The 16687-nt window shown below is 41.5% G+C and overlaps 1 protein-coding gene across 1 annotated transcript; it reads right to left on the bottom strand.

Annotated features, from left to right (window-relative positions):
- Positions 1-9153: 9153 nt before the first annotated feature.
- Positions 9154-15339, bottom strand: eef1e1 (eukaryotic translation elongation factor 1 epsilon 1). The gene is made up of 4 exons (XM_029457255.1): positions 15207-15339; positions 14417-14614; positions 11817-11912; positions 9154-10139 (listed from the first exon to the last, which is right to left on the bottom strand). Exons 1-4 carry the CDS (start codon positions 15288-15290, stop codon positions 9996-9998), a joined length of 522 nt encoding a protein of 173 aa, XP_029313115.1. The 5' UTR covers positions 15291-15339; the 3' UTR covers positions 9154-9995.
- Between the last annotated feature and the right edge of the window lie 1348 nt (positions 15340-16687).

Here is a 16687-nt window from a genome sequence, read left to right as displayed (position 1 = left end):
CCTGGCTACAGAGATAAAAAAGTAATATAAGCTATTCAACAGTTATATAGAGAGGGGACATTTTCATTTGTGTCTTCCTGTTGTGTCACACTCACCACTGAAGCATTGAAAACTGCAGTGTCACATTAGCTGTGGAGGGGATAAAAAAAAGAAAAAAAGCCTTGTAGAAAAGTGACATTATCTTATTTTTGTAACATAATGAAGAATGTACTAGTGTTGAAAGTGTGTAAGGATAATTTAATACATGCATGATTGATTTCACTCGGATTAAACTGCATCAGAAGCGGCTCTGATTTGCAGAACCCTGTAACAGACAGATCATTGAGTTGGAAAAAGTTTTTATCTTTACCTTTATCATAAAAAAATGATAACCTTTACTTTTTAAAAATAGACTTAATTACTCCACACCAACAATATTGATAAAAACTATTATATAATTTACCCTAATCCAAAAGTAGGTACTTGATAACCATATCATTAGCATTGCAATGGCAGCACAGTGTGAAATTACATTAGGAAAAATAACACACCACATTAACACCGTGTCAGCACTTGGCAAGTGTCCTAACATTTTACTTGTATCTATGCATCCATGTACTGTAATGATGTGTGTATGTTTGTGTGTGTATGTGTGCGGCATCATCACATGCTCCTGTCCCTGAGGTCAGTGGATGAATGAAGGCTGTAAAGAGGAGCATGACAGCTGTGAAAGTCACAAGGAGAGTCTGCCAGCGCCGTAAAGAAGGCAAAGTTCCCTCCCTCAGGGTCTGACCTGAGTGTATGTGGACACATCTCTCTCTCTGAGGAAGTATAGTGTATGTAGTGTGTACATTTAAAAGAACCACCCTGAATATATGTATGTAGTTGTGTGTTTTCCTGTGTTCTGTTTGCTTGTAGGAAGCTGATCCTGAAGCTAAATGCCACACACTGGAGTCTATTGTAGATCCTATCAGGGCTCTATCAGCACCCAGCATCCTCAACAGCATCTTTCATTGCCGACTCACCCCTTCACCCCTGAGGCGTGTGTGTGTGTGTGTGTTCACTTCAAAGGCTTGTGGTTTCTGGATGGGTCAAAGTTAGTAAAATGCTGAGGCATCTCTGAGATGAATTTATAGTTCACCGTGTGTGTATGTGTGTGTAAACCTCAGCAGCACACTATTAGAGGATCAGGAGGTACAGAGATGACTTTGTGTTTTCCTGTCCAAATGTCAATTTCACACCACCCTTGTTTGCGGGTTCTTTTCATAGAGGCCAGCGATCAGCTGTGTGTCATGTGCTGTTAAATGTAGCCTGAATAAGGAGTGTGTTTTTGTCCTTCCTTAAGATCAAATGCTATTAACATTGCAATAAAACACACTGTACATGAATCTGTGATCGTCATGAGTCACTAACTTTAAGAAAGATCTTAACCCTTTTTTTATTGACATAAAATCTCTTTATGACATTTGAACTTAATCAGTAATGTTTTTTTATTCGACTTCCATGACATTCACTGACTTCTTTTGAGATGCAACTGGCACTAGGGTTTGAGGCTGTGAATCAAGGCCCCTGGCTCTTCCCTTTGACAACAAGGCCCACTGGCTATTGTACTACAGAGAGGCTGTAATTCATTTCATGGGACACAGCCAGTGAAAATAAAAGCGGCCCTTAACAGCAAACACTCTGCAAATTGGAAAATTAGCTTGTCTTTAACCTTTCAGCGATCTGTTTGTCTTCTGCTTATCCATGCCTGTCACTGTTAAACACACACGCCTGCATGCTCAAAACTAAATCTACCCTTAAGCTAACCCTTTTTTTTTTACATGCAATACATTCAAACTGCCTTGTTGTTTTATAACTGAAAATATGAGTTGATTTATAAAGGTTCATGTCGCTGCGCTTGCTACACCTTACTACGGCGTGAATGAACTTTGATAGACAGGAAACACGGGCGTCACATGTATTTAAGAGCTGAGTAGTTACTAAGAAACAAGAAAAGAACAAATTAGGAAAACCAAATAATTAATGATTTATTTATTACTATGCATAACAGAATGGAGGACTGTAGAGATGAGTTACTGGAGAACAGACTGAGAGATACTAGATTAATTAATGATTACGTAATATTTTTGTTCTAGGAATCAACAAACTGACCACTTTCTTCAAGTAATTTCCGATTTGATATAAATCAGCACAAACTTTGTAATGACTCATTATTTACTTATTACTTATTTATTTGTTAGTCTTTTAGTGCAACGCCCGAGTAAAGTGATACATCATACTGAGCTGTAATCCCAAAGGTTAGTTAGTGAGTTACTCTCTTGTGTAGTGTTACACTAAAAACATGGACATCATTTCTCATCACCTGTCAAACATAATTATTTTATCCACTGACAAATATCTCTGGCTTTCACTTGCACTCTTGATGTCCAACATTCCTCACAAGTCACAAGTTTGCTTGGGTCTCCAGTTTAACAAGATGTGAGTTCAAGGGCGGGGAGCAGAAAATATAAATGCAACTTTATATGCACACAAAAGTTGGATGTGGGGGCTTCGTAGCAGCATGTGAGTGAAGATGTCTCTCATTCTTTGAATTGTTTTATTTTATTTTATTCGCTAATAAATGCAAAAAGACATTTGTATAACAAATAATCTAGTAAAGTGAATCTTTGTCTTGCAATTATTTCAAATGTTATGTGACAAAAGTAATCTCGTACATAATTTATAGATCTTTGCCTTATATTTATTATAAAGTAATACTTTATATCCCCACAAAGTCATAATGACCCCAGGTCAGGAGCACCGTTGGCATGTGTGTGTGAATGAATGTGTGTGTGCGTGTGTGTGTGTGTGTTGGTGGCGGACTGTCTCTTCCAGATTGTAGCTTCATGCCCTAAGTCCAGTAGATAACCAGTCAGCAGTAAAGCCACCCTCGTAACGCACGCACGCACGCATGCACACACACAGGGAGGAAAATGTGTTTCTGCTTCATAATCATGTCCCTTAAAAATGAATCAATTAAAGTACTGCTGACTGGTTTTCCTATCACTCACTTAAGATACTGTATAGTCATTTTTAATATTTATTTCAACATATAAACTCATATCTGTCGGTGACTCTGGGCGTTTGATAAACACTGTTTCTATGGAGCTGTGGATAAAACGATATTATCTCTCATTGATTTCCCTATTAAAACTATATATAATATATATATATATATTCTATATCCTGTAGCAAGGACACCAGTCACAGAAGGATCAGGAACTATCAGTAACATGGTCTTAATATTTGCAATTTTTGTAACTTTCCAAAGCAACAGATTCAGGCCCAATTTACGCAGCAGTTGGTGAGAATGTGAGCAGAGTTTGAACTTCTTTCTCAATCTCTCTGCTTACTGGAACTTCAACCCTTCCCTGAATTGTCTTCAGATGTATTCTCCTTTCTCTTTGGAATAAAATAAAATCTTTAGTTTTTACGGTGAATGTATTATGCCAGGTCATTCCTGACAGCGTTCCTCTGTGTCAGCCGTCAACACATATATGTCCTCACTAGCTGGTTTTCACACAAGAATAATAAAGTGAAGGGGGTCATTAAGTTAACAACTCATATTTAAAGTTAATGATATGAAACCTTGTTTATGTTCTATTACATTGTTGACATCAGCCCCTTGTTTTTCTAATCATTAGGGAAATGAGACGCATTTAACTCCAGGTTTAAATAAATTAGTCATCTCAAATTAAAACCAAAGTGTTATAATAAAACAAGATGGGGGGAAAAAAAAGTCACCGTCCTGGTGACGTATGCAGATGAGTCGGAGGAATATGCAAATAAGGAGACTGTTGCTGTTTTTCTCCCATGGAGGTCAAATTACAGTAAATGGCTGAGGGCAGTGCTCTCTGCTCTCTGCTCACCCAGGAGTCTGTCTATTAGCTCCTCCACCCCCTAACCCCCCCACCGCCCCTCAAAATATCCTCTATGCTTACTTCAAATGCCATCCTCTCTGTGCAGCACTCTCCATTTTTTTTTTTCAAAGTACACCCCCCTGTCACAGGGTTTCAGCTGCAATTACTTTTAGTATCACTTCTCAGTATAAGTCCACTTCCCTGGAGGCTTCCTATCAGAACCTATTACAGCAGGGGGGCAGGCTGAAGTTAAGTGGCATGACCTGTGGGTTGGATGGAGCAGGAGGGGGGGATAAATGTATGGCTAATTTGTGGAACATTTGAATAAAGGGATGAGGATTGTGACAGGGCCGGCCACACAATGTGACGGGGCGGCAACTGAGAAGTCACTTGAAGGCCAAGCGTACCATAGCATGGAATCATTTTAATAGGAAAGTAAAAAATGTTTAAAATGTTACCTTTTGTGTGTTAATCAGAAGAAAGAATATTCTTTCACATTTTCTAATTAGTGCTACGGGGCTGTTTGCTGAACTCATTCAGCTCAGTTGGTCGACCCTCTCCTTCGCTTTTTTGCCTCCTTCACCCCTAATTCACCTCTTTCCCCCGGGCCAAAACTATAACCCCATGAATGGGTGCATGACCACACACACACACACACACACACACACACACACGCACACACACGCACGCTGACAAACAAACGCGAAGAAGCTGCAGCTGAGGTTGATCAGCAGAAGGGCTGAGGAGCAATCGAGGCGGCTAATTTTACAACAGTTATCCGTGTGTGTGTGTGTGTGTGTGTGTGAGAGAGACTTAAGGTGCAATCTTGTGCAATCTCCTCGCCCCGGGTCACACATATGTACTTAAGCACCAACGTGCCGAATCAGCCACCCATCTCTCTGATTGATGAGCTGAGTGGTTGCATCTCTTAAAACTGTGGTCTCGCTGCACACCTGGGATCCTTATGCAATCCACGGTGAGGCTGCGTCTTGCAGGAGATAGAAAGAGATAGAGGGAATACAAACAGCTTAGGAAGTTTTGTTTGCATAAATGCATACATATGGTAAACTGGTATTTGCAGATTCACGATAGTGATATAAAACGCTTTGAGGCACACTTTGAGGTAAGCAATCAAACAGATGTCCGATTCAATTAAAATAATGATGTGCTTTTCCACAGATGGTGACGAAAAAGAAGATCAGCGTATACATCTATAGGACCATGAGATAGGCATTCGCTCGCCCCCCTAATCAAAAAGTTAAAAGGAGAATTCTATTTTATTACTGCTTCAGTCTCATTTTTGTAGCAATAACTGTGTTTACCTTCTTTCACTTTCCTTTGTGGAGAGATCCACCTTGTGTCGTAACTGAATCTGGGACTATTCCCTGTTGTTGCCGCATGATTCATTCAATCTCAGCCAGCTGTGTGTGACTGCAAAGAGAGAATAACTGAGTCCTTTTGAACTTTATGTTATTTTTCCTCCGAACAATCTCTCTTAGCAGCAAACTTGTTGGAGAAAACACAAGCAGCTCATGCTGGGGCCTCCACATGGTAGGCTATCTCTGTAGCTACCATAGGAGAAGGAGGCCTACGTCAGTTACTGGCGCTTCAGAACCTCCACCAGTCGCCCTCCTTACGGCCTAACCCGTAAAACACAGAGGTATAAATGATGCTAAACAATTGAACAACATCTGACACAGATTGGATAATAATTTCTGCCTTTGTTGTCTCTTCCAAGTAGATTCGGCTAACATGAGCTTCTGTTTACAACCTGTATAATTGTCTGGCTCTCCATGTTTCTTGCTCCTTGAGAGGTAAAGACACATTTCTCTGCATCACGTCTACTGGAACAACTTTACTGCAAGGACATGTTGGGGAAAACGCATCGCCCGCCCCCCCCCCCTTGTGTCCGTCAATACCGCATCCTTGCTCATACACTTGTGTAATTGCAATAGACAATCAGATGCCATCTTTATAGGCGCATGGTACAACTGTCACAATGTGTAAGACGGCGATAAAGCGCGGCCGATAAGTCCTGTCAAAAGATCTTACGACATGCTAATGCTCCCTTCACCACCACGCAGTGTTGATTGTTCCACTGAATCAGTCAGCGAGAGATGGGGAGTTCTGTTCTTAGCAGATGTCGCGGCCAATGCGCGTCCGTCTCCCTGATGTCGTTAATAAGAATTAATGAAGGGTGTTGGCTGCTGCATGGCTGCTTGTTGTTGCGTGGGTGGACCAGGGGTCGTCTATCTAATATGGTTAGTAAACTCAAGGTGACAAAGGTGTTGGGAGATGATGAGGAGGTGACATGGGCAAAAGCTTAACACTTGACTTCCACGGAAAAGGAAGTTTTGTCACGTTGGCGACACCGGAACCCCCGGAGTATCCCGTGAGGCTTATGGTGGTCACTGGTCGGGCCGATAACCGATGAGTTCTGAGATTTTGCTGTTTTCCTGTTTCCTGGAGTACTACACACACACTGTTCTTGCTAATTCATTGCATGTCACAGTTTCCGAGACTAGTTTATAAAGATCTTGGTCTCAATCATGTGTCAGACTGTATGATATCAATTTCAAGGCCTTATAGTGCAATGAATGTCTGAATCAATGCTGTGTTGTCCAAGGTATTCTTCGTCATCGCAACTTCAATCTCCAAAACACATCATGCGCGTTAAGGACCGGCGTTTTGGTTTGACCAAAGCTTTCACTGCGTTTCTCTCACACTTTATGAATGTCATGTCATGAAAGCACAACTCTCTGGCAGTGATGTAATATCCTGCCATTCCGTCACGTGTATTATCATTAATTCTCTATTAAAGGGATTGTGCTTATTCCTGGCTCTGTACTTGTAGATTGCTTACATTCAGTAGTCAATATATCTCTGTATATCTATACTCCTCAAATATCAACTTTCAATTTACATTGAACCTGCAGTCGTTTGCTGGTAAAGCCACTAAAGTTTTCACAGTTTTTTACACCTTAGCCCTTTATGCCCTGCTGCAGAGAGAGTCATCAGCAGATCCTGATGATAATACTACCTGGTCTCCCCCACCGCCTGGTGAGGGAGGGGGTCAAAGGTCAATAAGGCTGCCGGGGGCAAAGTTGGTAAAGTGGGTGGGCCTTAAATGTGTCTATCCAGGGCCACCCCTGCGGAGTGTAGCTCCTCTCGCCTTCAGAAGTTGGTGGGAAGGTCGCCTCTAATTGGTGCCTCTGTCCTGGTTACCTGCTGTGGCCTCATCACTGCGTCTGGCTTTCACTGCACGCAGGTTTGATCTCAGAGGAACCCGACTGTGAGACACCACAGCAGCATTTTTAGATTCTGCATAGTGCACACACAAGAAATGTTTCAAAATGACTTACTTAGCTTTGTATATTTTAGAGTTGAATATGTGGGAATACAATAAATCATCTAAAAGGAAATCATCAACACCCAAAACGTTCAAATGTCAAATTTTTTAGGATTAAATCCTGAGTTTTAGATCATTGCTGGAAAATAAAGACGCTGATTCAATTGATTGAACATCGGAAAATCTAAAGGTTTACAAAGCAAAGAAAAGATGGTCAATAAAGAAAAGTAGAAAACTTAGATTTTTTAAAATCAGTTCATTTCCATTTGCCAACATTTCTATTAGTTTATTTTTTATCTTGATAAAATATCAAAGTACTTCTGAGTTTAATGACAATAATGTCAAATTCAACAGCATTCAAAAAAGCTGCCAACTAAGTGATCAAATGAATGCAAAAGTCATTTAAAGCATCTGTTATATGGTGTTCTGTACTTAATTAAAAATGGGAACGATAAGAGATGCATCTTTCCTTCATAGATTAGTATTTTGCAAAAAAAGAAAGAAAAAGTGCTCACTGATATCCATAAAATGCCAAAATATTTTTAACCTTGCATGGTCTGTAACCATGACATCACCACAAATACAAGTGAATTAAGAACAATTTGTCCAGCTGCAACTTTTTTGGACCAAGCTTAATTAATTACACCTCAGAAATAAGTACAATTCTGTGGCGCTGCACATTCGAAACAGCATTCCAACCAAATGTTAACATAACCGAGAGGACAAGGGCTTCTTTAATGGTAGACCACAACATAAAGTATGCAGACTGGTCACAAGGCTTGCTCAAATGACTGCAATCTGTTTTTATCCTTCACATCTTCATAACACTTGCCGTAAACACACAGCAAGCTGTCTTAACGGAAGTCCATTGAACTCTTGTCTTCTGGCTGGTTTACGCAAAACAATTTCAAAAAGTAGGCTACACTGACAAATCTGCAGAGAAGGGGGGTCATGAGCTGATCATACAGATAATAACTGGAAGCTATGAGCAACAGACACAAAACTAAATCCGGCCTGTTTAGAAATAAAACACCGGCTGAAAGCATTTTAATGTTACAATCTCCAAGATCTCCGCGTCGCTCCCTTAGGTGGCAACTATGGTGATAAGCGGTAACTGCAGGTGGGCTTTTGGATATCACTTCCTCTGTGCACCGCTTGTGATTTTTCCTGTGAATGTCACCACAGACACATGTAGGGGTGCCGTAGACTCGATCACTACTGTGTTACCTCATGACAATTTGCTCAATAAGATTTATTTTCATACTGTTCTTGTCCACTTATCATTACCTTCAGAATGTTAATTAACAGGTTCTGCCCCCGCAGCCGCAACTTGGCCCGTTAATGGTGCCAACAGCAAACATCCAGCCAGCAGCAGTAAGGCTTTCGGAGACTCGGATCATTGTTCACATGTCACAAAAAGATCCCTCTGCCTCTGGGTGCTCTTTTTCCTCTCTGTGGCCTCCCTCCCTCCCTCTCTTGCTGCCTCCCTTCGTCCTTCTCTCTCCAGTAGCCCCGTGGGAGCGTGAGGGTTGAAATGACACACAGTGGCTGACTGTCGCCCAGGGGCCTGGGTTCTGGCCTTGGCTGGCTGGATCTGTGTGGCAGCTGGTGAGCCCGCTGCCCTCTCTCTGGCCTGCAGCATCAACAGTGGTGGTAGTGGGACTGATTGGAGCCTCACTCTGATCTCTGACTCTGAGGCTGACGCTTAACTGCTCACTGCTGCCCACACAACTGGTGGTGAAGAAGTGGGACAGAGAGTGGATGTAATCAGGAACACACACACACACACACACACACTAAACTGTCCAGTGAAATGGCTGAGAGTTGCATGCAAAAAAAAACAAACGCCAGTCGTGATAGAGACGACTTTCCACATCAGAGCAGAGAGATGACAGAACAATGTGGACTCAGTGACTGTGCACATTATGGGGTTATGGTGTTGAACCAGCAACCGCATTTATTTAGACAAACTGTTGCCGAGAATGCATTGATATGGCATGAAGGAAGCTGCTTTTCCTAAGGACATAATGTTCTGCCAGTTAAGTATCATCTTAAGTCTTCTTTTAATACTTGTCATTGCATGTTCATTGCTCCGATTAAACAAACACCATTTACCATAAATCACCATTTATAAATAAAAACACCTTTTAAACAAGCTAGCAGCACTTCACCGCACCCCATACAGCCTTCCCTTTAAAACAACAAAAACATCCAAGAATTCAACAAAACATTACCAACAGAAGAAAAAGAAGACCGACGTGACCGTCTCTGGTCTTTGCTCCCAAGTCACTGAACAAAGGTTCAGACGCCAAACACCTCGTCTTGTACAGAGCAGGATTAAATGATTGACAAGATGAACTTCTTGCTTCCACTCCCAGTTATTTGTTAAAGTCAACTGCCAATGGTACTGGGCATTATAATTATTAAAAACACTGATATTTCTTTTATAGAATATGAACTTAACTTGATTTTTATTAGCAGGCGTAATGGAGTTTCTGTACCTCATACACTAAAACTGTTAGGCTTTAGTTTTTTTGTTCTTCACTGATTTTCCTGGTTACACATATATTTAAAAACGTCCAAAAGGCAAATAGGCAGAGTTCAGGTCAAAACATAAAGGCAGGAATCATGAAACGGGAATAAAAGAAGATCTATTATTGACGTGGAAGCATCCTCAACTTGTGACGATGTGATTCACTCTTGGATTTTCGGAGATTAGCTCAGGTCTGGCCCAGAACACAGACGAGCGTGTGACGAGTCAGGTCTCAGTGGTGTTTGCTGGTGTAGATTCTGTTCCTGAGCACAGCTACGGGAGGGAGGTGGTGACGGAGGCCGGGGTAGTGCTGAATGTGGTCGAACCATCGCGTCACATTAACATACTGCTCCTTCTCCTGGATGGCCAAGTCCACCTGGGTGAGAGAGGAAACATCATATAACACACAATGTAATGTAGGCATCGTGCTTTAATAAAATAATAATATACATTAAGAATATGTAATTGAACAATGTCCTGTCCAGTGTAACCAGACTACCTGTAAACAGTAAATGTGAGTTGGACCAGTGGAGCTGCAACAGTTCACATCAACATGTGAGAGCCTCTCAAATATGGAGATTTCCTGCTTTATATCATATTAAACTGAATATCTTTGGGATTTGGACTAAACAACACATTACTTTGGACCACAACAAACTGCGAAAAATATATAACTATTTTATACCATTTTATAGACCAAGCAATTAATGAAAACAAGTTTATTTAAAGAACCAAAGAACATTTTTATTTAGCCGTGTCACAAAATGATGTTTATTTTGTTCTGAATGTTCTCTTATTTCCTGTCAAATACTTCTTCAGGCCTCTAATAAACCTTGGAAACCACTGATTTCTTGAACGTACTGTTGGGCAAAGCTCATTGAAGCCGTCTAGCAACTACTTGTTTGTGTCAAACAGACTTTGTATTTCCCTGTTATTTCATAGTGCAGGTGGCAAACTACAACACAAAAGCAGCAGAACACATCAGGCTGTCTTTGGAAAATATCTTATTAGACGTTTCATTATCTTATTAACTGGAATGCCGCAATTCGCCACACAGACAAAAATCCGGCCTAAAAGCATTGTAGCATCAGTCAGGTTTAATGTTTGTGTCATGTTGTTTCCCATGAATTGAACATCAGGACAGGCTGTGGTTAAGGGTTGGGCTAGCTGACCCCTTGTCCCCGAGGTTAAAAACCACACTGATTGCAAACCAAAGTGACGCTCTTCTGCCTGGTGGCGGGGGGCAACCTTCCATCTCCGCCACAACCACTGACATCTCTCAACATGTGAGCTCTCCCTCCCTCCATCTCATTCCGTCTTCCCCATTTCTGGACTCACTTTCTTTGAATACTGGAAGGCATAACAAACTTACTTGTCCCTGGTCTGAGGCTAAAGACATCACTTTGTGCCACATCACTTCATTTCTCTGAAGAGAAGTGAGAATGTGTTTATAATCAGTGTGTTCATCGCCAACTTGTTCTTGATGCCCTTTGGCCATATGACTGGTCTAATTGTGTGTTATGCACTGTGACAAATTGCTTATTAAAGTTGTGGTTTGACTGAAGTGAGCACTGATAGGGAGGGAAAAGGATGGATGAAGGGACGGATGAGTCCTTGGAAAATGGTGGTGAGAACTGTACTGAGACACAACAAATCAATCACATTACCCCTGATTACACGATCCCACGCAACTTTGGAAAACTAGGGAGAATATTATGTCCAAGTCATCTCAAATGTTTAATGTCATTATGTTTTAGTCATTATTAATTATAAAAGACATAACTGTATCCTAATAGTGCACCAAATTGAGCAAAAGTTTATCTAAATACTGAAAATTCATGTTACATAGATAGATTTTAAGTCACACGCTATGCAACAGCATCTCTGACCCAAAGCTAATTTCAACCAAATCCAAATTCGTTTTACCAACTTGCATCACTTGAAATTCAATAGATGTTTTAGCAACACATCACTGTTTAAGTGATAACAAGCATTAGGAAATATGAATGGTGTGACCCCTAAAGGTGCAGAAGTGAAAGAAAAGGTAACTTACCAACAGTGGATGGATTCCAAAGTACATGAAAGTGTCAGCTAAGGTGAACTGGCTGCCAGCCATGTAGACCTTGTCTTGCAGGTAGAGGTTGAGGTCCTGAAAGAATCATTTTCACAACATAACCAGCTATGCAAATGAGGTCATTAATTTATTCATCATGATACGCATTTCTATGTAAACACGCTTGTCTTGACACATTAAGGGAGAACATGACATTTACATGAATCACTAATGAAGCCTCCTTTAAGAGAGATGGTGTTGTTGTTCGTCATGACTTATTCTGCCTTTCACTCAACACTGTTGTGGATTGATTGTACAGACCGACTCTTTTGTGCTCTGCTGACAAACAAAAGAGAACGCAAAGTAAATATATGCAAGTCCTTGAAGTAACATTTTTATTTGTACATAATCTACTCTCTTGATGGACGCTACAGACCTAAAAGGGAGTATGACAGCAGGTTTGTTAACCTATATATCTGTGGGTGCGTGAGGTACACGAGTCTGGATCCTAGCTTGCGTGTGTGTCTGTGCTATGTGGGTAGGAATAATATGTAACCTGAGGGGCTTAGCATCTCTCCCCATGACCGGCGACTTAGCACAGATGCTCTACAAAACAGGCTATTTGTTTACTTCGCTACCAAATGACTACAACTCGCTTGCAAATCTAATGAAGCTGTCCTAAACTTGGGCATCATGATGTGCATTTCTCAGTCCATGTCTGTGTGTGCAAAGTCGTGCATGGAAGTGCTGGTCCCAGGGGAAGGGACCATCTTTAGCACTTGTACATTGGGAACACTCCACGCACACAGAGCATCTTGGGGGCAAATGGAGTTATTGTGCAGCAAGAGTGGGTGATGCCAAACAAGGCATGAAGACTGCAGACTTCCTCCCCTTCCACAATCAGATCCTTGCTTTTCTTAGCCTACAGCCATGGAGCTGAAGCCCAGTCGAGCATCAGAGCAGAGGCAGCTCTCCTGCCACCCCCACCCAGCACATGGAGCTCTAAACCTGGGCTCTTCTCCACCTGCTCAAGCCTAGACTGTGCACTCTTATCATCGATGCATTCTGATAAAACAATGTGGCAAAGTTTGTAACAGAATTTAGGCAGAGTGCTGCTGCTTTAGGGGCAAACACTTTCAGAAATCTGAAACAATATGAAAAAAGTTTTTGTTTGCCCTTTGGGTAGGTCATTTACAGGCTGGAAAAGCACAGCTGTTCATTTTTTTTTTATATATTAGACAGAAATGGAATTAATAAATAAAGATATTTACATTATTATTGCAATTCATTATATGTCTTTGGGCCCATTTCTTTCTAAAATACTTTTCAATAGCTGCTGTTGATAGTTGTTGACTGCTGTCAGGAGAATACTCCACAGCCATTTTTTTTATTGTTTCTGCCTTTCTTCATATTTTCTGCAGATACAGTGACCTCACAGTGAGTTTACTGCCCCAACACAACTTGCTACTACTGGCCCTGGGCCTTCAGCAACCATTACTGTTGATGAGTAGCTCAGAACTCTCAACATGCAGAAGCTCAAATACCATTAGGCTAAATGTTCGAGGAACATCTCAAGTAAATTAAAGTAAAATAAATTATGTTTTCCATCTTTCACATTATCAGAGCATAGAGTTCTGTCAAAAACAGAGAGCAATCATAACTAATGCTGCACATGGCGTTCAAGATGTTGGTGGTCTCTGTTGACTAAAGACAAAGTGGGAACTGACCGAGGTGTAATTGGCTGTCTGCAAGAGCATTTGCTTCATAAAACCAAACAACTGCTGTGGCGGCAGGAAGCCACCCTGCACTAGCCTAATTAGTTTAAGGTGACAGACTTTCCCCAATATTCATCTAACTTTGAGCTCAGGGCCAAATTGGACGTCTTGCGTGTTTATTATCACATTACATGCGTGACAAGATGTTCACTTCAAAACCAGGTCTTAGCTTTGAAAAACTATTCTTATTTACATCCTGGGGTGAGAAAGTTTAAGAACGTCCTGCAGACAGTTTTTATCTCTGGATAATTTAATGGGAGATGACTGGTGTGCTTGAGAGAAGAGTGTTAAGGATGGAGCAAAAGCAGCAGGACAGGACAGGGGGCCACCGGGCACCAGAACTGTGCTGCTTAGGGCGACTTCCTTCTGTAAGTGGCACCATTAAAATATTTAAGAGGCCTGTCCAGATAACATGCTGCCGCACAGCATGACTCCTCAGCCATGCCACAACAGTGTATCACGCTGAGAAGTGTGCACACACACACACAAACAAACACACAGTCACTTCATGCTGACATGATAGTGCCAAGAGGCGCCTAGCGTCCAGCAGACCAGTGGCTGCCGATCCATTTCACGCTGACTAGCATCAGGCACATTAAAGCATTTTTCTCTTGTCGTGTGGGGCCATGTCACTGAAGGGCCATACATCAGTCTGTATTCCTGTCGCTTGTGCTTGAACAAGACAAACACGCACGCACAGTGGTCTAGCTGGTGGACAGAGAGAGGGGATGCGAGAGAAACTGAGATGCTGTGCGCCTCACAAATTGTAAGTTTCCTACAAAACAAAAAGTACAAAACTATTTCCTCGAACATCATCTTCTCTACCTTCAGGATGGTCTTGTTGTCTTCCTTTGAGCATCCGTCCAGACTGGTGACTCTGTATTCCAGCCACTGCTGCACCACAGCCCTGCTCTCTGCAGAGTCTCCCAGCAGCTTTGGGCGCTTGGCCTCTTTCACCAGGTGACAGCCGATGGTCACTAGACCTACCAGCGGAGGACCATTATTATTCTGTAGCACAGGTACCTGCATGGAGAGGGCAGTGAGATGGATAGTGTGAAAAGGAAGTTAAATCTTTTTTATTTCATTCAAGTTCAAACACAAGGAAGCATCAGATATCACCTGTCCCTGTATTTGCTTTACACACCCTTAAAGAACATGTTGCTTGAGTACTTTACACATTCGTGAATACAAATGTTTGTCTCTGAGAGTGTTTAATACATGCATAGAATTATCAACATTTCGCTTAAAATGAATTTCTAACAGAAAGTGACAGCACACACCTCCCCTCACTTGACTGCAATAGACGGGCATGCGCACTGCATGGAGCTATTTCCATTGTGCTGAGTAGTGGAAATAAAACAGCTGGCATTTAATGTTGCTGCCTGGATTTGAGTAAGGTTACCAGCCTAACCGATGAAAAATACCAATGCCTATCAACTGATAACACAAGGAAGATATGCCACTAAACTGCCTATATTGTACACACATGACTAGCTTGTTAGCATTTCCTAGCTAGCTACTGTGTGCTCATTACAACAGCGTACAAGCGTCCTATAAAATAAAATAGCGGTTTAGAGCCAACAGTGGACCTCACACAGATGTACGGTCATGTCACCTTTTTGTCTCCCTGTGTAGTGTACTTGTTCGGCTTTTTCAGTCCTAAATATTTCTCCAGCGATGATAGCTCCCGTAACGCCATGTTTCTGACTGTCGGAGGGGCAGTGCCGTGTACGTGTGACCTGATTGGGTGAAAGTCTCAAATCTCGCCCACTACAGTTTGATTGACTTTAGAGTTAACCAATAGAAACACAGCATACAAGTCTGTCATTACATTGCATCAGTGAATGAACCATCTCCAGTAAAAATGAAAGTGGTGTGTACAATAGTACATGTGAATACAATTTGAATAACGCATATGATGTTATTTATTTTCCCTATATCCTCCTAACAGTATGCTGTATCCCTGCATTTAATAGGTGTGCTCAACTGTAATCCAAACCTCTCCAGCAGTTCGGGGAAACTGATCAAAAATATGAGTGAGTTTTCACATAACTTCTCCATGAGAATGTGTGGTTAAATGGAGTCAACATGACAGTGGAAAGTCTGGAGTTTCAGTCTAAAGTCCTGCAGCAAAGTTTCCCTGTCTGTCTGTGTCTGTCTGTGTGTCTGTGTGTCTGTCTGTCTGTCTGTTTCTGCAGTGTGTCCCGGCTGTGACATTGTGTGTGTCTTGTCTGTTTGGATTTGCACTGTGCCTCTACAATTTCTCCATAATGAAATGTCACCTGTCAGTCAAAACTGGGCTTATTAAGTATATACTGTCCAAGTGTGTGTGTGTGTGTGTGTGTGTTATTGTGTATGTATGTGTGACACCATAGAGTGTGACAGCTGGGCTGAGGTGTCACACTACAAGCTTTATTTTCATCCCCAGCGGTCCCACTCTGTAACAGCTCACCTGGATGACAGGGCTCCAAGTGATTTCAGCGACTGCAGCAACACAAATCAAATTCATATTTTTCTCTCGATTTTTATTGACGTTATTCAGACTGCAATAAATTATAGAAGATATGCAGAGTAAGGGAGACAGAGGTTGGGAGTCCAAGCTGAAGCTCACTGTGGTGTTCCTACTGTGACATGTCAACATGTCTTCCATGAAAAGGGCCTGTGGGGGCCAACAGCAATATCCATTAATATATATTCATATTTTTTCACAAGGAGGGGAATGGTGAATACAATGTCCATATTCCACCTCATTGAATTCAACTTTTTTTTTTGCATATATAGCAAAGCATATAAGACTATCCCGTTCTGTTCAGCTTGTAATTACACGACTGCCACAGCAAAGATGAGGAGTGTCCTTTACTTGACTGCCCTCATCATGTGGCCAGTATTTATTTTGTTAAGTCTTATTGCTGAGTTATTCTCAATAGTCATATGGTGTTCTAGATACAGTTCCAGTGCTGTCATACTTCTTATCATAGCAGATCAATTGTGAATATCTTGCTCACTGTATGGGATAACGTAATAAGTTAACCATGAATAAATGTATTCACCATAGTCTAGTCTTGTAATGTTGAGTATCTAGGACGTCTTGATTCT

Source organism: Cottoperca gobio, chromosome 20 (assembly GCF_900634415.1).
Source record: "Cottoperca gobio chromosome 20, fCotGob3.1, whole genome shotgun sequence".
Classification (NCBI taxonomy): Eukaryota; Metazoa; Chordata; class Actinopteri; order Perciformes; family Bovichtidae; genus Cottoperca; species Cottoperca gobio.
This window is presented reverse-complemented; position numbering and strand designations above follow the sequence as displayed.

Coding starts and splice junctions, on each gene's coding strand:
- eef1e1 (XM_029457255.1), bottom strand. CDS start 15,290: ATGGCGTTACGGGAGCTATCATCGCTGGAGAAATATTTAGGACTGAAA. Junction 14,615..15,206: donor CTACACAGGGAGACAAAAAG/GTGACATGACCG, acceptor CTCTCCATGCAG/GTACCTGTGCTACAGAATAA. Junction 10,140..11,816: donor TTGGAATCCATCCACTGTTG/GTAAGTTACCTT, acceptor TCTCTCACCCAG/GTGGACTTGGCCATCCAGGA.